This window comes from Bactrocera oleae, chromosome 2 (assembly GCF_042242935.1).
Source record: "Bactrocera oleae isolate idBacOlea1 chromosome 2, idBacOlea1, whole genome shotgun sequence".
NCBI classification, from domain to species: Eukaryota; Metazoa; Arthropoda; class Insecta; order Diptera; family Tephritidae; genus Bactrocera; species Bactrocera oleae.
In genome coordinates, this window is record NC_091536.1 from 75,710,833 (window position 1) to 75,737,716 (window position 26,884).

Consider the following 26,884-nt stretch of genomic DNA (forward strand, 5'->3'; position numbering starts at 1 on the left):
CTAAGGAGGAAATGCTTTAATTTGCTTTTTTAGACTTTTTACTTTTTCTTTGTACATTTGATCTCCACATGAAAGCATACCGTCGGTCAACTGTTATTGCGTTAAATGTTATTTCCAGGGTTTCACGGTGACTACGTGCTCCAATGGTTAAATGAAAAGTCTCCTATAAAAGAGTTACACATTTTCACTTAAAAGCAATATTCCTGGTTTTATAACTGAAAACTGAACTGGTTGTCTGGAAGTCCTGATTTTAATCCATTAATCCATCCTTCCACAATTTGTAATCAAAGTTGAAAAACATGGGCTGTGATATACCCCACAGAAATTCACCCGAAAGCCAAAGGTGACCATTTTGAATAACTTTATTGAAAAATAATTATTGTTTCATTTTTACAACGGCCTCAACTTGTAACAGAACTTATGGCAAGACTTAATATTATATATACTTACATATATGTACATATATATGCATTTGACACCACTTAATAAAAAAACCGAAGCGATTATACTTTATTGGAAACTAGTTTTTTTATAAAAAAAAATTTGTATTTGCATGCTAACACAATTGGCATACATATTTATAGTTCTATCGATTAAATTGAAGCAAATTAGCGAAACTTCACACACACATACTTGAATATAAACAATACAACTTATTTAAAATACGAAAATTTGCTTTTACTTTCAAAACTTAACTCTAATATGCATATACATTTACAAATCTTTATAATTTTCATTTTTGTATTTGTTGTTGTAGTAATTTGAGCGCAAAATAGACCGCCGCAAATGTACATACGAAACTGGTTGGCCATTACATGCGCACAAACAAGCCTAAACACAAGCAAATCTATGTAAATAAAGCTGATATTTACAAGCTTGGATTTGGTAATCACCAAAATGCCCAAATACTTATACATATACATATGTACATACATATGTTTGTAGATAGTATGAGCAAAGCCTACATTGTTGCCGGTACGAGCAGGCGTATGAGTAATTTTTCACAAACTTCTCGTTTCTTTGGCATTTCACGAGTATTTCGCAGCCACTTCAACGTGCAACGCCTAACTGCATATATATATATATACATACATTCTTTCATACTTACATACATAAGCATACATACCACATAAATATATATCGAAATATGTTGCGCGATTTCAGCAACAATAATTATTACAAACAAAGTAAAAAAGAAGTGTAACAAAATAAATAGTTTTGTTGTTGCTGTATTACAGCTTTTTTGAGCCGCGCGAATTACTTAGTCATTCACGTTGAAAACTTTTATGTAGTTTTAGTGGTTACGCTACCAGTTTTGTTACTCTATTTAGTTTATTACTTGACTGAATCACTTCGAACTTTACTGTTTATTATTGCAATTCAAAAAGAAAAAGAAAATAAGCCTACTGGTAGCTTTTTATTATACTCAGAACAGGTTATACTACTAAGTACGCCAGGAAATTTGTAACACCCAAAAGGAAAGGTCCAAAACACTATAAAATATATATATACCATAAATGATCAGTTTGACGAGCCGAAAATATTTGGTCATGTTCGTCTGACTATCTGTTCGCCCGTCTGTATATATGCGCATATGTGAACTAGTCCCTCAGTTATTGAGATATCGATCTAAAATTTTGCATACGTCCTTTTCTCCCTAAGAAGCTGAACATTTGTCGAGGCCGCCAATATCAGACCGTTATAGCATGTAGCCGTCATACAAACTTAACCTCTCATATTCATGTCCTTGTGTGGCAAGCTTCTTTTATTTGTCAAGAGATCTTCACGAAATTCGGCACAAATTGTTATCCAAAGCAATAGTATAAGCTCCGAAAATAGTTCAGATCGGACTAATAGAGCATGTAGCTGTCATACAAACTGACTAATCAAAATCAAGTTCTTGTATGAAATATTTCGTATTTGCTAACATTTTTCCCTGTTTTTTAATATATTTATCAAATTGAGGAGTGTTAAATAATCATAAAACATATTTTTTAAAAATATTTCATTAAATTTGTTATACAAGAAAATTGTGTAATCACAATTTACTCTTTTACTTCTTCATAACAATTTTCTATAAAAGCCTCGATATCTCGTTTTGAAGGCTATTTCCAAGATTTCATAAATAAAAAATGATTGCCAAAATTTCTTTAAAGTGGTATTTCACACAAAAACCAGGCCTTTTTCGATAAATATTGACTGAAGCGTGAGCAAAGTAACTGGTTAATACAAAGTGATGTTTTGACAAGTGAATTTAATAGAAAAGTAATAAAAAGTTGATTTTAATAGTAGTTGAGTAAACAAAAATCACACACACGAGCACGTACTCGTAGAAAGCTAAACAAAAATTGGTCAACCAAAAACTAAAGCAATTGTAAACAACGGCTTAGAGGAGTAGAACACACACATATACATGTAAAGACCAGAGTTATATAGCTTCGAGCGGGTCTGCGTGAGTGACTTTGTAAATACACTCAATTTAAATGTTTTGAGTTGGTAAATTACTTGAACAGCTATTAGGCCAACGCTGAACTGTGAGCGCATGTAAGCTTAGTAGCGGTTTCCAACGCCAACTAGCAACGATTTTGGCTTAGCACAAACATTTACAAAAAAATTTTATTGAATTTCATTTTTTTATTGACATTTTCATCAAATATCGCTTGCGGTTTGGTTTCACTTCAACACTTTGAGCATTTTACCAGCTAAAGAGACGCTGCTCACCGTTGTTTAATTTTTGTTTGTGGTTGTTGTAAATTCGTGTATGCTTTTCTGTTGTGTTGTTGTAATTGTGCGCATCATCAGTGTTGATTTCATTGATCATACTTTGGCACTTTTGCACGTTTACTTGTGCCGCTCGCCACAGCAATCTTGCGGTGGTCAGTTGCATGCAAAAACAACAAAAAAGAACGCTATAACAGCAATAACCACACCACACACAACTTGTTTTCCAACCAACTCATCAGTTTCTTTGCAACATCTTTCATTCACTTTCAGTTTCTTTTGGCATTGTCACCTATACTCACGCATAAAAACACACACACACATATACATAAAAGCATACACACACAAAAACATAGCAAAGCTTGTCATGCATTTTTAGTCGCTTTTCACCCAATTCCATCGCTGCTGCTGTTGCTCTTTGCCCTCTTCTCTTTTTTGGTCGCCTTTTCCTTCACATTTTTATTGAGATTTTGATGATTTTCGGTGTGATAACTGGAACAAGGTCGACAACAAAACAACAGCGCAGCAAAATGTGCTGTTTGTATGTGTCAGTGTATGCATGGTGACTGTGTGATATCAAAATTGAAGCAAATCAGCCAAAAAAGTGAAGTAGTTGAGCCGCGTCTACAACAAAAAGTACAATACGGAAGCTGTGTTTTATACATGCGCTGCCGAAATAAGGTTACACACTGCAGCGGCGCACTGGCTGGCTGCTTTTATGCGGCTATTGTTGTACTCAAATGACTTTTTGCGCTTCGCTGAGTTTTTGTTGATGTTGCAAAACTGAACTTGAATATGTTTGCCTGTTGCAAGTGGCAATTTCAGTAAAGCCCTTCTGTGAACTACTTTCTGAATGGAAAATAGAATATTATTGAAAGTTTATATTATTGTTTTATTTAATTTATTTTATTATTATAATTTTTATAACCTGAACAGTGTATATAAAATTTGCCACGAAGTTTGCAACACCTAGAAGGAAACGTCGAAGACGCTTTAAAACATATACATAAATGATCAGCATGATGAGCTGAGTTGATTTAGCCATGTCCGTCTGCCTGCTCATATGTCGGAACGGCTGATATCGAACCACTATAGCATATAGCTGCGATACAAACTGAACAATCAGAATCAAGTGCTTGTATGGGAAACTTTTATATTTGACCTAATATCTTCACAAAATTTAGCATGAGCTATTTTCTAAGACAACAATGTAATGTCCGAAGAAATTGTTCAGATTAGATCACTATATCATATAGCTGCCATACGAATTGAACGATCGGAATCACGTTCTGTGAAGGGTATTATAGCTTCGGTGCAACCGAAGTTAACGTGTTTTCTTGTTTACTATTATTATTATTTTTAATAAAAAAAAAAACATCCTAATTAGTGTTAATTTATTATTGAAAAAATATAAAAGTGAGCCTCAAGCAATTTTTTAATCAATATTTGAATTTTTAGTAGAAACAGGTACTTTAATTTTCTTTTTAATTTTTAAAACTTAGAAAGGAAATTTTTATAAAAATATTTTAAAAACATATCTGATTTATGTATTCTACGCAATAATTTACTTGTATATATCAAAAATGTATGAACAAAAAAAATTTATACACGGATATCCAGGCAAATTAAAAAAAACTAAAATCAATTTTAATTTTCTGATTCTCTTTTTTTACTTTTTGATTAAACGTATAATGTCTCAAAAATAAAACAAAAATATAATAAAAAAAATTTTTAAATTTTCAAAACAATAAAAATTGTTAAAAATATAACTTTCAAAAACTCACTGCAGTTATAAGGCTTTTCTTCAAATTAACATTTTTTCAAAATTTATATTTTTTTATTTATATATAAATATTTATTTTATATTTAAATATTTAGTAAAATACACATGTAAAATATATTGATTAAAAAAGCCGCTCAATAAAAAACTTCGATATCTTAGTTAAAAAAATTTTATGAAATTAATTAAGATGTTTTTTAAATTAAATTTTTTATTATTTCATTTATTATTTTTAATATATTTTTTCCAATATTTGCAACAAAAAAAAAATATTTTTTATGCAAAACCGCTTTGCCGAAAATTGCTATCTTTAACTACTGTAACATTTCCAATGCAAGGTTTAACTTTTATTTCACTATTTCTGCAGATTCAGCTACAGCTTCCATTTCAACTACAACTTTAGTCGTCACACTGTTGGTGTTGTTGTTGTTTTTGCATCATCAACAACTGTCGATTTTATTCGCCAAGTATTATGCAAGTCTTCAAAACAAAATATTCACTACACACACATACACACACCCTAGTAAGTTTATTTGTGTTTATAATTATTGCTTACATGTCCGCATGTGTTTGTAAATATGTTTATCAGTGTTGTTGTCTTCTGAATTGTATTTAAGTATTTACATTGGAATTTCGACTCCTTTTGCTCAACACTTACTTGCTGATTTTATTTACAAATTACCAAAAGAAATACCAGTTTTGAGTATAATTTCGTGATCGCAGTGAGTCTTTCGGTGAGAAAAACACCTGGCAGTTGTTGGAAAAACAGAAAAAATTGTTTTAGTTCATAAAGCGGTTTCGAGTGAACATTGTACATGCTGAATAGTATAGAGTAACACATACTAAACTTTTTAGGCTTTCGTTTGAAAATATTTTTTTTTAATATATTTTAATTTACTTTAGAATGGGCTTTTTATACCCTGAACAGGGTACATATATTAAGTTTACCGCGACGTTTGTAACACCCAGAAGGACACGTCGGAGCCCCTATAAAATATATATAAATGATAAACGTGACGAGCTGAGTTGATTTAACCATGTCCGTCTGTCTGTATATATGCAAACAAGTCCCTCAGTTTTTGAGATACCTCTCTAAAGTTTTGCACATATCCTTTTCTCTTCAACAGGCTGCTCATTTGTCGGAACCGCGGATATTGGACTACTATAGCTGCCATACACATGGAACGATCAGATCCAGTTTTTGTGTGCTAACTTTTTTATTTGTGAAGGGTATTCTTTTTCTTGTTAAAATAATATTTATTACAACAGTAGTCATTACTATTTAGTATGTAATTTTTTTTATATCTTTAATATTTTAAGTATGTGCCATTTTTAATTGCATAATTTTTAATAAACGGCCTTTATTTTAATAACTAATTCAATTATTTTTTATTTTTACTTCGCTGTTTTATAAGAATTTTATATCAGGGAATAATGTTATTACTACCTTCAACATGATTATACAAACAATTTGAGAAATATTTCAACCCAATAACAACTATTATTTCTTTTTTTTCCGTATCACTGATAACATTGTGCCGATATATTATATAATAAACCGCCAGACCGGAAATGTAGAGGTCTTCGTTTCAATTATTTTAAAATTTACTTCAGTAATTAAATACTTTAATGCCAAATACTCTACGCTTTAATAAGACAATCAAACTTTTAATTGATTAACGCATTATCTTTATTATAGGTTAGGCACGTGCTTAAAAATGCAATGCATCAATGAAAATATACATTGAAGTAATGAAATATTTACTCAGATCTATTAAAATTCGCTTTGCTTCCGAAGTGCTAATGACTGCCAAGCGAAAAGTATCTGAAAATCTATTTCATTATGTGCTTATATAATTATATGTGAATAAGCATATGCATATAATTATTCAAAATAACCCATACAATATATATGTAAATTTGGTATTTTAATTAAGGATGTTCTTAAAAATATTGGATATATGTTTTCGCTATAGTTTTTTGTGTAAGGCACAGATCTTTTACACTAATCTTTAAATTATAACAACTACACAAAAGAATCAAATGTTGGAGAAGTGCTAATTTAAGAAAATTGTTTATTTTTTGAGATACCTCGTATGAAAATTCAATTATAAAAATGTTTTTTTAGAGGCTTAAAATTTACTAAAGAGAAAACTGTCAAAGTAAACACATATTGGAGGATAAGTCCGTTACCGTCAATAAGTGGCACTAAAAACCTATGATTTCTAACTTTTTGGTTCTTCTAGTGATTCCCAAAAATTAAGCTATTCAGCACTAGAAATTGCCACTTTATTGGCATTAACTTTTATTAACCAAAACATAGCAAGAAATGGTCCAGTTGCCTAGATCACATGATATCATGTCATTAGACTATTTTTGTGAAGAAATTACGTCAGCAGCGACTGACCCTTCTACTTTCGTCGTATTATTGGCGAAATAAGTCTAGCTATGCCGGAAAAAGGGGTAGTATTTAACTGACAGCATGATCTTCATTAATCGTGAGAAGCACATATGTGAAAGTTTATTTAAACCACAAATGAGAATAAGTTGAAAAATAGGCATATCTAAAATTAGCACAATTTTAATTTAAATAGGTTGCAATATCATCTAATGAAATTTGACCCGCACTGACAAATCTTTATTAACACCTACAAAAATAGGCTTAGTAAAAACCTTGGCTAGGAAGGCCTTTAGCAAATTTTGGTTTTTTTCGGTTTCGGCACCATATTCATAAGCGTAGGTCTCTTTTGCCAAATATTCAAATATTCAGATATTTTAGTACGAGTGTAACACTGACACGCTGTAGACCCAAAACCTTAACCGAAATGAGTTGAGTCCATGCACATCTCTCTGATGCCAAAATAACGGTTTTTAAGCGCTGTTTCTTTAACGTTTTTGATGTTATCGTCAATAACAGAGGTGGATAGACAACTCACATGAGGCAAGTTTTCGATGACTTCCAGACCTTCACTGAATGCTTTGTTCCACTCTTATACCTGTATTCGTGATAAAGTAGATTTAGACAATTTCAACGATTCCGCAGCTGTAATTCCATTGAAATCACAAAACTTGAAGCAACTTCGTGGTTCAGTTTTTTGTTTTCATGATAAAAATCGTAAACAAGCAGCATCCAAGCAAACACTAATTGGCATATGGAGCTCAAACTTCACACGAACTTAAGTAGTGGTTGTGTCAATTTAGGAAAGATAATTTTGTTGAATTGATTTGCGCAGTTTGGTGATGGTAAATCGCATTAATTTAAACTATTAAGTTCAAAAGAAATGCACACCCCTAATGTGCAGAGCATAAAAGGTTGCTTCAGGCACACATCTACTACAAAATACATAAAATTCATTGCGTTTTGCCATTAAATGTATTGAAGAGCTTAAAACGATTGCAAAAAAGTGAATTCTCATTTCTCATGCGTTGAAAATGTACGAAATGCGAAATTTATTGGCATAACTGGAGCATGAAATGTGCTGGCGATTGGCAACACTACTAAAATTTACTTTGTTCATCGGCCAATTGAAATGAATATGTATGCAAGTCGGTTGCTGAGAAAATAATTGCATTTTATGCAAAATAGTACGAAGTATATAGAAAGATTTTCCTTTGTTGAGTTTTAACGGTATTTACCGATTTTCGTGTAATTTGTTATGCTAGAAGATATATAACTGCATGATCGGGTATATACATATATTATGTAACTGAACTAAAGTTTGTAGTTTATTGGCAGTATTGATTATTTGTTTAAATTAAAGGTAGTTTTAGAGAAAAATTTAGTGTATTTTTTCTAAATTTTGATATTACATCGGCCAATTAATTATGTAGTTATACATGTGTATGCATACCTATGCTCAATATATCATACTTGTATATGAAAATTATGTTAGTTTTTTAGGCTATTTTTTGTTTTAATTGATTTTTTATGTAAAAAAAAAATTAAATTTTATTTATCGATAATTAAATAAAAATTAAGTTAGGGGTTATCAAAATTTGGCGTGAGGCTACTTACTCAACTCACATATACATATATATGTATTCAGCTACAATTAAGATGGATACCGGCTTTCATATACCTCTACAGCTAGATAGTCATACCAACTGCGGGGTACACAATGCCAAACATTTATAATACCCTCAAGGAACATACTCAAGTCAAGCATGCTTAGTGTAATGATATTTTAATTGAGACGCATTTTTTATTGTAAAAATTATATTATTCTCTTACCTTCAAGCAAAACTATTGCGTGATATCTTGACCAAATTAAATTTGAAAATCTATACCTATCATTTAAATATTTTTGTTCATGTAATTTTGAGTCCATATCAATGCAATTTAATTTTCAAGTATTTTACTCTATTACCTTAATTATCGCGTGTTAAACTTTATTTAAATTTAATAACTAAAAAAACACACCTTCAGAAAAATGAGAATAAGCTGATTAAATTATAATTAACTATAAACCCGCTAAAGAACATCGTTTTAGTTCAACTTTGATTTATTTATAGTCTTATAACCTCAATAACAATGATATATGGTATATCACGTACTTCAGTTTTAATAATGATAATAACTATAATAATCTGTAATCGAAATTTCTACATCAGTTCTAGTTTGTAAATATAACACATATATAGATAGATAGAAATAAAGTGAGGCTTGCACTGTGACCTAAGATCTATAGTGCCCTTCCCTCTGTCACACAGACTCACATAGGCCCAGCATTTGATAAACTCCAGGATCCTGCTGCAGTGCTCAGTGTAAAGTAAAAAGGATAGTCGGAATTTGACTGAGGGAGGTTCATTTTACTTCTGAATCTAGTTAAGTTATAACTATCCTTAAACAACTTTGCTTGGCGTAAGCCTATAGGTACAGAATTTCAATACTACCATCCTGGAAGCAGCCGCAGAGTGAGTAAGAGAGTAGGAAAGCTCGTCAGCCAGTTGGTTCCCGGCTTCCTCATTGCAGACTTAGAGGTTGTTCAAGCCTTCTATAAACTCCTGCACCAATAGGAATTTAACTTCGTAGGCTGATATCGCTTTAAGTGCCACTTGACTAACGCTGAGTATGGCAATACTTTCATTGCGATAGTTGTGTTGGTGATTTGTTTCTAAACACCAATGACTTCTTTCGTCAGCGCCGTTGAAAATTGCGTGTAGCTCGAAAAATATTTAATATTCTTCTAATATATATATGAGTAAATCCTTAAAATCTTAAACCCATTTATACAGTAGCTCCTTCTTTTTAACTCATAAAAATCGGCATGTTTATGCTGTCACACTAGTTGTGCCCTTAAGTGAGGATGCCATGCAAAATTATTGTAAGATAATGTAACATAGATGCTAATAATGGTACGTAATATAGCGTGTTGAATAAATTGTACCGTTATTATTCTTGAAATTGTTTATGTGTTTGCACTTTATGATTCTGAGAAACTCAAATTTAGAATCACTTTAGGAAGTATTTCGAGGCAATATTTGTCACTTTCTGTGCGCAAAAAATTGAATCAGTGTTGCTCCTACTTCAGGACCATTTGAGCTTTAAAAAGAAAATATCTTGAATGTTATTCATAAATGTCTGGATGAAAAATGTATTGAATTTCTGCAATATTTTGTTTACAAGTATTGATTTGTTTAAATAATTCATTTTTCAATTTCCAGGATCGATAATTAAGAATTACTTATATATACACCCAGATGAATGCCTGAATTTTTAATCTACATCAAGCATAAAACAGAGAAAGCACAAACAACAACGTAAAGTGGAAAGCAAATTATAAGCTGTTCACCTCAACAGAAGGGGTAGAATATCTAATTGCACCTCGAGGCAGCGCTGAACATGCTTTAATGTTCATAAAAATTAGAAATAGTCTCGGCCGAATAGCGAAATGTAACAGCTCAGCTCAGCAATCAGTTGGCAATTAGCTGGAAGCAGGCGCAAAGTACAGGCGATCAAGCAGAAAAGGCTTTTAAGCACGAAGTCACAATTTCACTTGAAATTTGAGGTTTTATTTCTTTCGGTCTTATACAAAATATGTTGAAAGCATTTTTCGAGTTTGGGGTTATGTAGAATCTTCTTGTTGGAAAAGAGGTGTTAGAAGAGAATTAATGAGGTTGATACCTTTTTATTGATTTTGCTAATTTATAATGCCGCCTCTTAATGAACATTTCGCACTTATCTAATACTTTACAAGTAATAACACACACACACATACATGCAAACATAACATATATACATATATTGTATTAACAACTTAATTCTGAGCACTTCCTTTTCATGTCAGCTTTTTACTAATTTTTCATTTTTTCTTACTATTGTTGCTAATTTCTATTTACTTACAATAATAATGTGTATATGTATGTTTGTATATATGTGCGTGTGCGTTGTAGGCTTACATGTAATTTTGTAGTTTGAACGGCCATTAGCTGACCTTTTAGACGTTTAGCCGCATACCTAACTAAAATTCATTGTCAGGCAATAGAAATTGTTTGCTCACACACACAGCCACACATACGCAAACACTTGTACATATCTATGCATATATATATATATCTTCCGTGTATAATTAAGCTTAGGTGATTTTTGCAATTTTCTCCGCTTACGACGCAAAGTACAAAAGTCACAGACTTATCTGACGTAAGTCATAGAAGGGTTAATGCATTGCTCAGCCAAATGTGAGCATTAAGAAGCTTGATAATGTGAAAATGGCATAAAAATAGCAATTTCAGCGACTAAAAATTGTAATAGTGATAGTAGTATTAATAAAAATATTAATAAACAAAATGCGATGATGCGGGCCTATTAGTTCTGTTGTAGGAAGAGGATATGCGGGTTTTAAATGGATTTGAAGTTTTTTTTAAATTAAAAAGTATTGACAAATAAAAAAATAATTAAATTTAGTAATAATAATAATTTAATTTATTGCACAATGCTGGTCTTTTGGAATATAACTTTATTCCGACGGTTTAACAATAAATGGCGTAACTTCAATATTCTTTCATTGTTCCAAGATTTGCATTCATTTGAAACATGAAAAACAAAAAAATTTTTTTTTTATTCAAATATGTCGAACTTTGTGCTTGAAAAGCTATTTTTGCCGGGAGTTCTTAGCCATTACTTTAATATAAACAAAACATTAACCGAAAGTCATCGAATTTTAATGAAAGTTTATGGTAAACATACCCTAGATAAGTAAACGTGTCAAAAGGGTTTTTCACTTGGAAATTGAAGAACGTGGCCAAAAACGTTTGAAGATGAGAAACAAAAAGAGCTTGCAGAATCTTTGAGAGTTACGCAAGCAGCCATTTCAGAACATTTAAAAGCAGCCAAATATATTTAAAAGTAAAAAATTTTAATTCCATATAAGTTGAGGCGAAGAGACGTTGAACGACAGTCTGCATATCAGAAAGGCTGATTGAGCGCTACAAAAATAAATCGCTTTTACATCGGATTGTGACTGGTCATATAAACTGGATCCATTACGATAATCCTAAGTGCATAAAATCATATGTGAAATCAAGTCAACATCAGAACATGCTAACATAAATTGACTTGATTCAATCTTGGCCGCACAGCTGGCGCAGTTCTTTTGCATTGGATTCCACAAATTGCCAAACAGTTGGGCAATACTTTGAATAATACTACAAGTATTTTAAATGGTTTTCTTAAATATATACAAATATTTTTTATTGTTGATATACATACATATGTACATATATACTTAACCATATATATGTATATAAGTCAATCATTGTAAGCGCGCTCAATAGCTTTGAACTCGTACACGTCTTAACAAAAACACAAAAGTTGACAAGTCATTTCGACAAATGTGCCGCCAGCAGCATCAACAATCACCACAATAGCAGTAACAACAGCAGGCGTACTCGTAATAATAATGATAATAACAATATTGATGTTTACACGTAACAATTTGATGCATGCAAAGGCATTTTGTATTTAGTCACTTTTTTCTCATTTGCATTCACTTGCAAAAACAATCAAATGTTTTCTTTACTAACCTTACATTTTCCTTTAGCCAATAGCATGACAGTTTGTTTATAATTTTGTATTAAACTTTTTCTTTAATTTTCGCATGTGTGGCGGTAATTTTTTTTTAAGTAATTGCTGTTTTTTATTACGGAAATGTTGAATAACAAAAAATGTTATACAAAGCTTGTATTTTGTTGTTGTATGCTTGTTGTGAGATTTAGTTTTAAAGTCGAAAAATTATATATGTGTACGTGCGTGTAGTTTGTAATTTTTTTTATAATTTTTGGCAAATAATTTTGTATAGCATAAAAGTACGCAAAAGTGAGTAAATTAATTTCCGGTGGAATCGTTCCTTCAATGACAATTCATTGAAATTACGAAGTACATAAATATATCAATTTCGAAAGTGGAAAATATTGAATAATTAAGAAGTGAAAAGTAGTGCAGAATAAAACTAAAAAATTGGGGGACAGTATAAATAATATTTATAGAATTAAATTTAAAAATGCAAAATATATAAAATATAGAATTCAGCATACACATTTTATTTTGTGAGTGTACTCATATTATTTTGTCAGCACGCTAAATTTTTACGAAAGTAGCCTTTGTTTTTTTTGTACACTAATCCACTCTGCGTTAACGGTGGAGTAGAGTTTTTAATTTTTTTTCAAATGGACTATATGTATTGCAGAAATATTTTGTGAGAATTTCAAATCGATTGTGGCAGAATTGACGAAGTTATGAGTATTTTTTTATCCATACCTTATGAATGTTTCAAAACTTTAAAGACTTTATCCTACAAATCACGTATTCAAAGTCGGTGCCTTTAATAACTTTTAAGCTACTGCAGCGATTTTTCAAAAATTTTTAACACTATTTTTGTACATAATTTGTTTGGTTACGGCTAAGAATTATTTTAAATTTTTTTGTAAATTTTATTGTACTTTAACAAATTAACTGATTACCGGATAACCGGCAGAAGCGTTCTTAAAAATTAAAAATTTAAATTTCAAATCACCATGCTCCCACAGCGTTACTTGGGGAAAACTTTTATCTGACAAAATAAACTTGATTTCTTGATTTCAATTTAACTTTTTTCCGAGATTCCAGAGTAATAGCAGCCATTGCCGTATTTTAAAATATTTCTCAATGCAAATTTAAAAAAATATTTAGCATAACAAGAAAAACGTTAACTTCAGTTGCACCTTAGCTATAATACCCTTCACAAATACAAAGGTTCCCTACAAGAACTTTATTCCGATGTTTCAATTTGTATGGTAGCCATATGATATAGTTATCTGATCAGAACTATTTCTTCGGAGAATATATTGTTGTCTTAAGCAATAACTCATGCCAAATTTTGTGAAGATATTACGATAAATATAAAGGTTTCCCATACAAGCACTTGATTCCGATTGTGCAGTTTGTATCGCAGCTATATGCTATAGTGGTTCGATATCAGCCGTTCCGACAAATGAGCACACAGACGAACATGGCTAAATTAACTCAGCTCATCATACTGATCATTTATGTATATATTTTATAGGGTTTCCGACGTTTCAATCTGGGTGTTTCAAACTTCGTGGCAAACTTGCTATACATTGCTCAGGTTATAAAAATTATAATTATATAATAAATTAAATAAAACAATAATATAATATAACCTTTCAAAAATATTCTTTTTTACATTCAGAAAGTAGTTCAAAGAAGAGCTTTAGTGAAGTCGTCACTTGCAACAGGCAAACATATTCAAGTTCAGTTTGGCAAACTGAAAATACCCTGTTCAGGGTATAAAAATGGGCCTTGTTTTACACGAAATAACCCTACGCCCCTTTAAAAGAGTTACATCCAATAGTGAATTAATATAGGTATATTCATTTATATTTTTAATATGATGAGCATATTTATAAGAATTTATAGCTTAGTGTAATCGGTTTCCAAACCTTTAACCTTCTTTTTTCTTGAAACATTTTTTTTAAAGCTTTCAAATTAAAATTTTATTACGACCATCTTGGATATATTTATCAGGTAATGATCGGAGGTATAAGGTTTTCACAATAATATCAATTTTTTAAGCCACTCTGAGGTAAAAAATTTTGAACAAAAAATGACTTTGGAAGCTGCCATTTTGTAAAAAATTTAAATTTGGATATTCCTTCGATAATTACATGTATTCGTAATAATAAATGTTTGTGGTTTTTATATTTGAAATGATTATAAGCAGAAGAATCTTCCTCACCGTTAGACACCTTTTTTCGGAGGTCCTCCTGGATAGCGGCTACGGGAACAACGGAATCAAATATTTTTCAAAATTAATCACCCATTTTTAAAATGCATTAAAATTTTGCAAATGCATATTTTATTTTATTTTTAAATTAAATTGAATGCCTCTTCAAAAAAAAATTCACAAAAAGCGCATTTCTTTGAAGGAGTCGACTCGTTTTTGTAGATTGTTAAATTCCCTACAAAGTAAAGTTTTCATTTTCATTATACAATAGTTTGTTCAAATGCATAAACATCCGGACAAATTAAGAAAATATTCCCATGTTATTGATATGGAAAATCAAAAATCACAATGTGCCATCTTTTAATATTAACATTACGAGCTCAAGCTTTGCCAGAATTTTTTTTGTATGTCATTTTGGACGTTTTTTCGGTATCTAAGGAAAAAAGATAATAGTTTTATTTTACCAAGGATAATACTTATTGCCTGTTAACAGTTTACTAATTTTACATCATACATAAGTTTTCGAGCTAAACTAAAGTTTTTTATAATTTTTATTTTTTAAATAGATATATTGTACATATTTTGTTCAGAGCTGCCTTAAATTTCCATTTTGAAAATATTTTGGACATTCTAGGACGCTAATAATTTTTCATTGTTTTTCGTTCAAAGCAATTCAAATTACACTTAACTTATCAGCGTTAGAGTCTTTAACAGCCACTTATAGCTAGAAGCTAGTTTATACTTTGCAAAATCCCCAAAGCTCAAATGGTTTAAAATTTTAACAGCAAGCCTTGTCCAGGTCAGTAAAACGGAGCTTTGCACACCTTGTAGTACATTAACCGAACTTAACTGTACATTTCTAAATATAACTGCCAAGATGTCGAACATTCATAGATGCATGGACGTAATTGCACATGTGCGGTAAGTACCTATAGTACCTCGTACACATGAGCATATAAGTACATTATGTGTTGCATGTACCATTTTAATGTGTCAAGGTTTTGCTAATGTAAGAAAATGCCACGCTAAGCAAAAAATTTGGGCATGCATGCACACATAAACACATGTGCCATAGATTTGTAACATTAGCCAAAACGACATTTCAGTTAAATGCAATTATGATGAAAAATGAGAAAAAAACTCTTTGTTGTTTTTACTCCAGTTTACTCCAAGTGTATGCCTAAGCTATGTATGTTGTTGGTTTAATGGTAATTAACTTCGTGTATTTTTGTAATTTTTCCTGCTGGAGAGAAATAGACTTACTCAGTTACCGCAGTTGTTACTCTGAGTTACCACTATTAAAATATTGTAGTTAAAATATTATATGCGTATATGTGTCGCCAAAATAAGTATTTCAAGTTTTTTCCGCCAATTTTACTAATACTATATCAATGCCAGTGCAATTAACTTAGCAATCAATAAAAATCTCATACAATTCATTGCCCCATTTACATATAAAAAAATATATTTATATATGTAGTTATGTAGAACAAACCACATGTGCGCTCACTTATCAATATTTTCATATTTTATTTCATTGAAGATCAATGCAAGTTACATTTCTCGATTCGCAATTTGCATTAGCAAGTAGTTTTTGCTACTGACCAGTGACTTAATTACGATAATTACATTTAAACTTGACGTTCGCAATTGTTGCAGTGTGTGCAAGTGTAAACTAATGGATAGTGATTACGGAGCATTACATTAGAATAAATAATAACAGAATGGAATTAGAGTAAGTTGTGGAACTGGTTGTAGCTTTGAAATCAACAAGGATGAGTATAGCGGATTTGTTGTTTGTGTTTGTAATATAAATTATATTTTTGAACTTAGATTTATATATACGGTTATCGGCAAAAAGTCTTGAATGCATTATTTACCTAAGTAGTTATTTGAGAAATTATAGGAAAACGGAAATTTCCTCAGTATAAATAAAAAGAATTTACCATTAGCAAATAATATACAATAAACATTGCTTAAAGCGATTTACTTTTATTTTTAATATTTTACTAAACTCTTCAATTTTCACCTCAATTTCACACTAATTTATGTCATAAATTTGGACCACGGTATATTTAATATAATTAAAATATAATACTACTAAGGATACCTTGCCTACATATAGGCGAATTTCTACACAGTTTATTAAAGTCAGCGCAAAAAACAAAGGTCTTCCACTGAAGATCTCCACTACAAGATATTATTCATACAATCCTCAACGATCGAAAAAATAAAAAATTTACGACGTTTTTAAAAAAAAGTTGAATTTCATCCAACTTGTTTGCTCGTTTTGGCTTTACAAATTCGATTTTTTATCAAATCAAATAACGGGTAGTTAATTGTAAGGAGAACTATACATATATACAATAAATGCAGAAAAAATCATAGTGATCGTACCATTTGTCTCCGAGTAACCACTTCAAACAGCAAATTTGAAAAATTTTGATTTGAAAAAATCGTGGTTAAAGATAAGCTGACAGAGCTAATTGAACTGATTGAACTAAGCAAATACCCTGTACAAGCATATTCCACATTAACAATATATATATACTGAACAAGAGTATATCGCAATAATAAAAATATACTCTCGCACTAACAAGATCGCTTTACAAGTTATCGCACAACTTCTCATCCAAGTCACGCACCACAATCTAGCATGTTGTATATCAATTAGCTGTGCTCACAATAAAAGCTTTAACACTGAGCTTTTTGTATCAAACAAAGGGTGTGTCATGTGTGATAAAATTTGTAAAAGTAAATAGTTTTTTTTTCGTTTTTTAAGGCGTAGTTAAGATAAGACTAATGAAAAGCAGTAATATTGTGTAAGAAAGTAGTAACAAAAGACTTAAGCAACGAACTCGTTGAGAAAGTGAAATGGAAGTGTGTGAATGGTAAATGAATACATCATTTCAGATTTTTAAATAAGTTATATCATAATTATGTATTAACACTAATAAAGAAATTTATAAGTTTCAAAGCTCAAAAAATTTTTTATAAGAAAGAAAATGTTTAGATACTAAGCGCAGCTTTATTAATTATTCTGCGACTCAGATGACATGGCCAACTGAGCACAAGTCATTGTGTCATTTGTGCTCTAATATCTTATTAAATTGCAAATATACAAAAGCTGAGAGCGATATTTGATCTAATTCGATGGAGCAATAAGTTTTTTAAGTTTGTTCAGAATGTTTTTTGTCTTCGTTATAGGTGTACTTAGGCTGTGTACTCTCAACTGCATTACTTTCTGGAGCATATTGGTTTCTGGCAAACTTTTGTGAGTGCTGGGCAATTTACTGGTCAAACTTTTTCTAAACAAAAACTAAAGTAGATAAAAAAAATTAATTTCCACCAAGTGTATTGCTGAAGCTCATTATTGAAAAGAATAGTTTCCAGATAAATATGGCCTTCTCTCACCATTTCTAATTTTTTATGTGAATTATTTCCCAGATTTTTCCAAGTGTGTGTTTTGCATGCCACAACGGCCATTAGTCGTAAAGAATGAAGCGTGAAAACTTTTATCACAGTGCCAATACTGTCCCAGAATATCAATTGCAAGCATCAATTGCACTTTGTATTCTCTCCTTATAAACAAGATCGCTCCATATTGAAGCCAAATGTGGTTGAAACATGCGAATCGTCTAATTATGAAATTTGATTGCTGATTCATGGCGAGCATGTAGGCAGCAACTCACGCGCTTGTTATTACAACAAAAGAAGCAGCACAATTAATTGTTATTTATTTATTTAATATCAAGCAATCGCTTTGTAAACAATTAAGCTTGCGTGTGTGTGTATGTGAGAGCTTAATAAACAAAATAATTTGTAAACAAATTTTGATGCCGCTATTGATTAGTGTCGCCTAGTGCTCGCAATTTGCCCAATGCGGAAGTTGATTGAAATAATTTGCACTTTTACGAGTAACTACTCGTAGATCAAAAGTGACATAGGGCAACCGGAAAATATATAAACTATAAATAAATACATAAATGGATATAGCGTGGTATTAAGAACTTATGTGAGCTTTCAACTAAAAATATTAAAGAATATAATTGTAATAATTATGAAAAAGCTTAACATTTAATTTTTATACCCTGTTTAGGGTATATTCATTTTGCCACGAAGTTTGTAACACCTAGTAAGCAACCTCCCTATAAGTACATATACATTACAGTAGAGCGAAAAAAAATTATTTTTTGGCTAGCCTGAGAGTAAAATTTGAAGATTATAATAAAAGAAAAATTTTAACATCTAGTGGGCCGCCTACTCAGTTTTAAAGTAAAATTTCGAGTTAAAATTTGTATTTCGTAAAAAATTTTTGATAAGTGTTCTAGAAGCTGTGGAGAGTCCTCTTTTCGGCCAATTAAAAGTTATAAGCTTAAACAAATTTTTTGTAGTCATTATTGGAGTTTTAAAAAAACTCTTAATCAACAGCATGCTTTCCTAAAGCGTTCAAATAAATTTTGAGTCAAAAACCGGCACATTCGGTAATTTTTACAGAAATGTAAAGAGTTTAAACCAATGTAAAGAATTTAAACCAAAAATAATTTTTTCTTGTCCAAAAAAATTTTAACTCGAAATTTACCTTAAAACTGAATCGGCCGCCTCTAGTTCTATCCGTCTGTTTACACATGAACTAGTCCTGCAGTTTTTGAGATAGCGATCTGAAATTTCACACACGCCCTTTTTTCCCCAATAAACTTCTCGGAGCCATCGTTATCGGACCCCTTAGCATTTAGCTGTTATACAAACTGATCTCTCCAGATCAAGTCCTCGTATGAAAAACTTTTTTATTTTAGATAGATTGATTATTTTTCAATTCAACGCTACAATCTCTAAATATATTGTTCAGATCAAACCACTATATGTTAGCATATAGCTGCCATACAAAACTGGCCGATCAAAATAAAGATAAAGATATTTTAAATTGTTTTATACTATAAGAAATGCAACTGTGAAGGGTATTATAGCTTCAGTATGATCAAAGTTAACATTTTTTCATTTTTTTTTTGTATTCTGGTTATTTTTTTTTTGTTTGTCACAGATCCATTCTTCTACTTGCAAAAAACTATAAATACAAGGCGTTCTTGAAAAGCTTTTGTGCGCTTTCGAACTAACAATATAGACCAATATGAGTCTGTTAATATTAGAAAATTACAGCTTAATTATCATAATGTTTTTTTTTTTGTGATTTTAAATTCATTCTTCTAACTCAAAGCTATTTACGGTCATAACACTCAAAAGCAGAAGTTATGCCATAACTTTGCTGCAGACTCATTCAACTACACAAGCATATAGAAGCCAAACGATTAATACCCAAACCCATAATATGGTGTGCATATTTACTCATCAATATTCGCATAATCTTCAGCGCTTACCAAAGCCGAATGGTAAAAGACGACGAAAATAAGTTTCACAGCACGCGCTGGCTGTTGGCAACTCGTTAACGGCTTTAAACAAGCTTATTTGCCTACACACACACACATACACACTTACACACTAATAAGCAAATTTGGTAATTTCGTAAAACTATTTAATGTGCTATTAGTTACATATTTACTCGCTTATATGCACTAGCATATGTAAACAAGCACATACCCAGTGGTAAGTAGGTGATATTTGCACGCTCGCCGTACTTGAAATTGAAACTGATTTGCTGGTTTTCATTTTCGCACTTTTGCAATATTTTTAACACTTCGCGAATGCGTAATTCTTTTCGGCTATTTCGAAAGCGCTCATAGGTGCTAATTTGTGAAAATTTCGCAACTTATTTACACACGGATTTCTACAACTTTTTCCAGCGCCCCTAATCAAATACTAGTATGTCTAATAGTTAGCATATTTAAATGTTTTCACCTTGAAATATGTAAATACTCATGCATACATATATATTTTTGTTTTAGTTGTGCTAACAAAAGTGTGTATTCTGCAATTAGAGAACCTAGATACAATTGGTAGATGTTTCTATTAGGGTGCGAATTATTCTTGATGTTGCAGTTGAGGTTTTTCAATATTATTTATATTTGCAGACTTACACTTAGAAACTTTAAATTTATGTAGTATTACTTGAAGTACTTTTTCTATGACATTGTTAGTAAACAGTGATTTAAAATTATGTAATATGACCCTCTCTTCTTCAATCTAGCGAAAATCTAAAAGTTCTTTCAAATAAAAATCTGAACGATTTCCTCTCTTATTAATTCAAAAATATAATTCAAAGCCTTAGGAATACTTTCTTTCACCAATACCTCTCTGTAGCGTTCCTTTGGTAACACCATGGAAGATTTCTTATGGCAGGCCAAAAACGACCAAAATTTTGGGTAAAATTCAACTTAAAAACAAGTAAGGAAGTGCTAAGTTCGGATGTAATCGAACATTTTATACTCTCGCAAAGTCAAACGGTATACTCGTTTGAGATTTCTTTATATATTTTGCTTGATTTGCATAGTGGAAAGTGAAAGAACCAGATGGAATTACCAATGGAATTATATGGGAAATAGGCGTGGTTGTAATCCTATTTTCCCAATTTCGTAAAACATAGAAATATGTTAAAAATGTTTTGTACCGAAATGGGTTGAAATCGGTTAGGCAACTCCCAAGATATGGGTTTTCCCCTAAAAGTGGGCGGTGCCACGCCCACTCTCTAATTTTGAACACGGTTCCAATAAAGTCATTTCATATCAGCCCAGAGATAAAATTTCATGTATACAGCTTACACGGACGGACCGTTAGGTGAACAAAACTATTATACTCTGTAGCAACAGGTTGCGAGAGTTTAAAGAACGAAGGCAGATTGTATTTTTTTTTCGACCGCAGGCCAATGTAGCAAAAGAGAATATTTTTAGCGGCGTCGGCAAACACGTATAATTTGAAAAATATTTATACATGATTTCTAAAATATACCCCTAGAATTTTAAAACAGTTGACACAGTAGTTTTTTTTTTAACTACGAAGATCTTTTTTTTTTTTTGTTTTCACACTAAGTACTCTTGTCCTGAAACTGTATGCAATAGCGATCAATTAAACTTTATTAATAAAACAAATTTTAACCTAAAATTTAAAATGTTTGCAAGTTTTACAAAATTAATTAATAGAAGATATTTTTCAAGTTCTTATAACAGGGCGCACTCTAGTGGTAATTTTTTGTAAAAAAAGAAATTGAAAATTTAAATATGTAAAAACTGGAAATTTGTAGATCTTTTTACAGATCCAAGGAATTTTGTACGCTTCTTAAAAAGATGTACAATAAAATATTATTTTATTATAATGTTAAATTTTTTTCGGTTCGATAAGTGGCAACTCTACTACAAAATATATAAAAAATAGAAGAATTTCCGGTACTTATCTGAAAGTTTCTTCAACACCTTATATGTTTAAAGAAATTCTGCCATGCTTACCATTTTACCTTTTTTAATAGGTGGCAAGTCCATTCCTAAATATGTAAAAAAACATTAAAGAATGTTTTGTAATGGCGCCATTTTATTTTAACACATTTTTCACATATATTATTTTAATTTTTTTAATAAAAAATGGCAACTCTATCCCAAAATTTAATAATAAAAAATTGCAGACTAATATGCTATAACTCAATTTTTTACCATAATTTATCTATACCAACGTGAGAGTTTCAGTTCCTCAGGAGAAATATTCAGGTCTATACCTCGAAAACCGGTTGAGATGCCGAAACAAACTCTTTTCCTCTCTTTAAGCAAATGATTGATTTATTTTAGATGAAAACTTTTTAATTCAAGGTTTGAGCTCTATGGATAATGTACGATCATGAATTTCTGTCCTTACAAAGCCTTTGTCTTAACTCCAAAATTTTACCAACACAAGACTAAAATATACCTAATACTCTTTTTTATTTTGATAATTCAGTCTTAAAGCAAACAACAGCAACGAACAAAGCGTCGATTGAAACTAAACTAGTTATATAATCAGGCTATGCATATGTAAAATACGTGAACTTAAAGACATACACACTTATTATCTTTATATCCTGAACAGGATATATTAAGTTTGCCAAGAAATATGTAATACCCACAAGAAAATGTCGGAGATCTTATAATGTATAAAATTTTGTACATAAATGAGCTACGTGGCAACCTGAGTCCATTTTGCCAAGTCCGTTGTCTGTCTGGATATGTCTGTCAATATATACGCGAGCTAGTCCCTCAGTTCTGGAGATATATCACTCTGAAATTTTGTGCACATCCTTTTCTCTTCAAGAAACTGTTCACTTGTCGCAATCATATAGCTTTAGTACAAACTGCCAGATCAAAATCAAGTTCTTGTATGGAATACTTTTTTATTTGATAAAATATCTTTTTGTAACTTGGCATAGATTATTTTTCAAGACAGCGGTACAATCTTCGAATAAATTATTCAGATCGGACGACTATAGCATATAGCTGATATACAAACTGACCGTTAAAAATCAAGACAAAATTATTTTTATATATTTTTACGCTATAAGAAATGCACCTGTGCAGGGTATCATAGCTTTGGTACATCCGAATTTTATTGTTTACTCCATTTTTTAAAAGTGCTACCTCTGGCACTCATCTTTAAAAAAACTTAGACACTTATTTCTTTATTAACTTAAATAAATGGATCCGCATAATTTAGAATTAAAAGTGGTATAATTACATAATAATTTATGCGCTGCTATTATGGAGTACAAGTTCACAATTACCGCCAAAGCTGTTTACCCATTCTCTAAGAAGTTGTGTGTGTGCCTTTACTAAATATGAGGTGCTAATCGAGTTAATTAAAAAGTTTGTAATTGTTATATTACACTGACACAAATATTTTGCTTATTGAAGTTTAATTAACGCAATGTTCTCATTGTGCTATTAATGATTTTTGCACATTTCTCTAATCAATTGTCGTTTACTTTTAGTCAACTGAAATGTGCGAAATCTTATATTTTTATCTACGAGTATGTATGTATATAAAGAAATCATCATTATTATGCTAATTGAATAATTTGTCATTTAATTATTAATTATTTTGATAATTTGGGTTATGAGCAGTCCTGACACAAAAGTTAGTAAAAAAATTTATAAAACTCACGAAGTGGTTTAATCACCTAATTGAGGTCAGGTTCTGTTTAAATAAATTTTTGAAGACCTTTTAGAAATCAATTGAAATTAAAAATTGATTTATGTTTAAATATATTTGCACAATTTATTTTTTTTCTAAATAATTCTTCAGTCCAATCGAAATTTAATTTGAATTGACCATTGAGACTTCTAACATATTGTACTTTCTAGGCCTGAAGCAAAGGCTTAAGATATATAAAATCTTATCTAAACTTAATGCAATTAAATTCTTAATGCTTAATTAAATTAAATTAAGTATAAAATTTAGACATAGTTCAGCGTTTTTCTTAACTTTAAGTTTAATTTAAATTCAGGATTAGTTCAGTCTAAATATGGCTTATATGCATTTTAAAATTGATTCAATAATCTGTAATTCTGAAAAACTAAACAACACTTAGTATGCACAAGACTTAGTATACGCACCGCTAGCTTTAAGCTTTTGAAGTTAGAATTCTGTTCTTACATAAAATAACTTTTATCTATGGGTATAATCACCGTTTAAAACTTTAACGGCTTAATTCAATGAAAGTTTGGTTTAAGTCCGAGCCGTAGCCAAGAAAGTAAGTATTATATGTTAGAGCAATTTGAAATTTTAAATTGCCATTAAATATAATTTTTTAATAATCCGGAAAGAACCTATTATATTGCAATATATTGCAATGCTTTTATAGGGGAGGTTAGACTCTATGACTGCTGCTGAGGATGGGGATTGCACTTGGACTACTATATATAATTCTTTGCGAAGCTTCTGTAATTAGAATTTGTTGGTTGACAAAGCGGTTTAAGGTCATTACAAATCTGCTTAGGCATTTCATTTCTATTCCAAATTTTTTACAGAGTTGTTTGAAAGTGTGACTTCCAAGGTCTTTAGCCTAGATCTCGCAAAGGCGTGATAACCAGGAAGAAGTGGTTGAGATTTTGTCTCGACTTCTTCAAAACAGCTTCTACACCTGCTATACTCTAAAATTATCAACCTTGTAAAATATTCTAACTAAACATTATGAGCAATTTTGAACAATTTTTATAAAATAATTAATACAAAAAAAAGTAAAAAGTTCAAATTTCAGCCCCGTCCCCCTCCCATCTTATTACATCCAAAGCCTTTCTTCGAACAAAGGACGTTAAGTAGTAACGAAATAATCAATTTAGAAATTTGATACAACGTTTAAAGACGTATGAATAGTACTAGCCGAAACTAGTTCAAAGAAGTTCTAATTATATATGTAACTAATCCGTAACTAGTTCATATATGTCCACAATTATTAAATTTAGAACATTTTTTGTGCAGTATTCCATACAAAGACTTGAGTTCGATCGGTCAGTTTGTATGATTAGTTATAGATTTCCGATCTGAGCAAATTCCTCGGAAACTGCATTATGGTTTAAGCAATAATCCACGCCTAATTTCGTGAAGATATATAAAAAAGTTTTTCAAGCAAGCACTTTATTCCGATCGTTCAGTTTATATGGCAGCTATACGCTATAATGGTCATATATCTTTCCGACAAATGAGCAGCTTCATGGTGAGGAGAGGACGTGTAAAAAGTTTCAGATCGATATCTCAAAAACTGAGGGACTAACGCGTATATCAATAGTGTGAGAGACGGACATGACTAAATCGACTCAGCTCATCTCGCTGATCATTTATATATATATATGTTAGAAACTTCATAGCAAACTTAATATACCCTGTTCGGGGTATAAAAGTAGTATTCCCAAGCATAAACTAGTTATAGGTGCGAATTCAATAGAAAGCGAACCACTTTAAAAAACTTGAACTCCTTTACTGGGCAATACATATAAACAGAAGATTACAATATAAAACGAAGTTTAGTAATTTGAGATCACTTGTCATCATACACACATACACACACAAATATACAGATTAACGCGCTATATATGTGTTAACACCAACAGACAAACTTTGTATATATCTCACATATCACATTTCTCAAACAAGATTGCTCATTAAATGCTTAAGTTATTTACTGATGTCGACGCTTGAATTTCTTGATATCATTTACATTATATTATATATCTATTTAAGTGTATATATATGCTTAAAGATATGCGAACAAGCGCAAAAAATGCCATTTGACTTACATTGCATTTGGATCGGACCAGCTGAAATGTCGCTTTATACGCTCGATATCCAAAACTTGTTGCTGTTGTTGTTGCTGCAAATTCAAGGTTGCTTCTTTCTTGGGAGCCATTACAGCGGCGATTTCCTTTTATGCTCAAATAGGCACAAAATTAAGTGAGCACATAAACACACACACACACGAACACAGGGTCGCACTGGCTTTTGGTGCAGATTCTTGTAAGAATGGTGGACAGCGCGCTATAGTTGTAGCACCGGTTTCTTAGTCGTTATTGTTGTTGTAGTTGCGTTGGTAAGCGCTATTTTACGAAGTTACTTTTCGTTTTTTTTTTTGTTTTTTATAAACTAAAAGTGGTTAGTTTGACTAGCTTGACTTTTGTGAGGTATGCACAGATGTTTGTATGTATGTATATGTGAGATTCAAAACGCTTACAACCTTAACGCTGGTAAAAAAATGGTAAAAATTAGATAAAATGGAAAAATTATTTAACACTTGTCATGTGGCGCGTAATTGCGAAACAAAAGAAAACCGTTAAGTAATAACCGAATGCGCGTGGCAAAAGCGAAATGCCGAATTATAAGCAAAACAAGCCGGAAAATGTATTGCTATTGACTTTTTAATTGCACGTTTTGTTGTTCTTTTTTATAATTTCACTACTTTTCACTTCGTTTTGCTTTTTAAATGCACTTTGTTGGTAGCTTTACAAATTTCACACTTTTTTTTGATTTTCGTTTTTTGCAATTTGCTTGTGTTGTTGATTTGGTCGCTTTTACCGCTCTTTCACATAATGCACAATTAATGCATAACCAGACAAAGTGCCCGGGCACATGAACCGCAGCGCCGTGAAATAATTGGCAATGAGTTACTGCCACGTTTTATAACTTTTATAAAAAATGCTTGAAATATTTGCCTACACACGCTGGGGATTAATGTGCGAATGCTTGTGCGTGAAAGTAATGA

At 31.1% G+C, this 26,884-nt stretch overlaps 1 protein-coding gene across 3 annotated transcripts in view; it reads right to left on the bottom strand.

Moving 5' to 3' along the window:
* snu (ABC-type transporter snustorr) overlaps positions 1-26,884 on the bottom strand; it is a 108,281-nt gene that overhangs the window by 78,750 nt on the left and 2,647 nt on the right. For all 3 annotated transcript variants that reach the window (XM_036368567.2, XM_036368566.2, XM_036368569.2), the window contains exon 2: positions 25,926-26,366. In XM_036368567.2, the coding sequence (XP_036224460.1) occupies positions 25,926-26,035 (110 nt within the window). In that variant the 5' untranslated portion in view covers positions 26,036-26,366. The remainder of the gene's footprint in view (positions 1-25,925; positions 26,367-26,884) is intronic.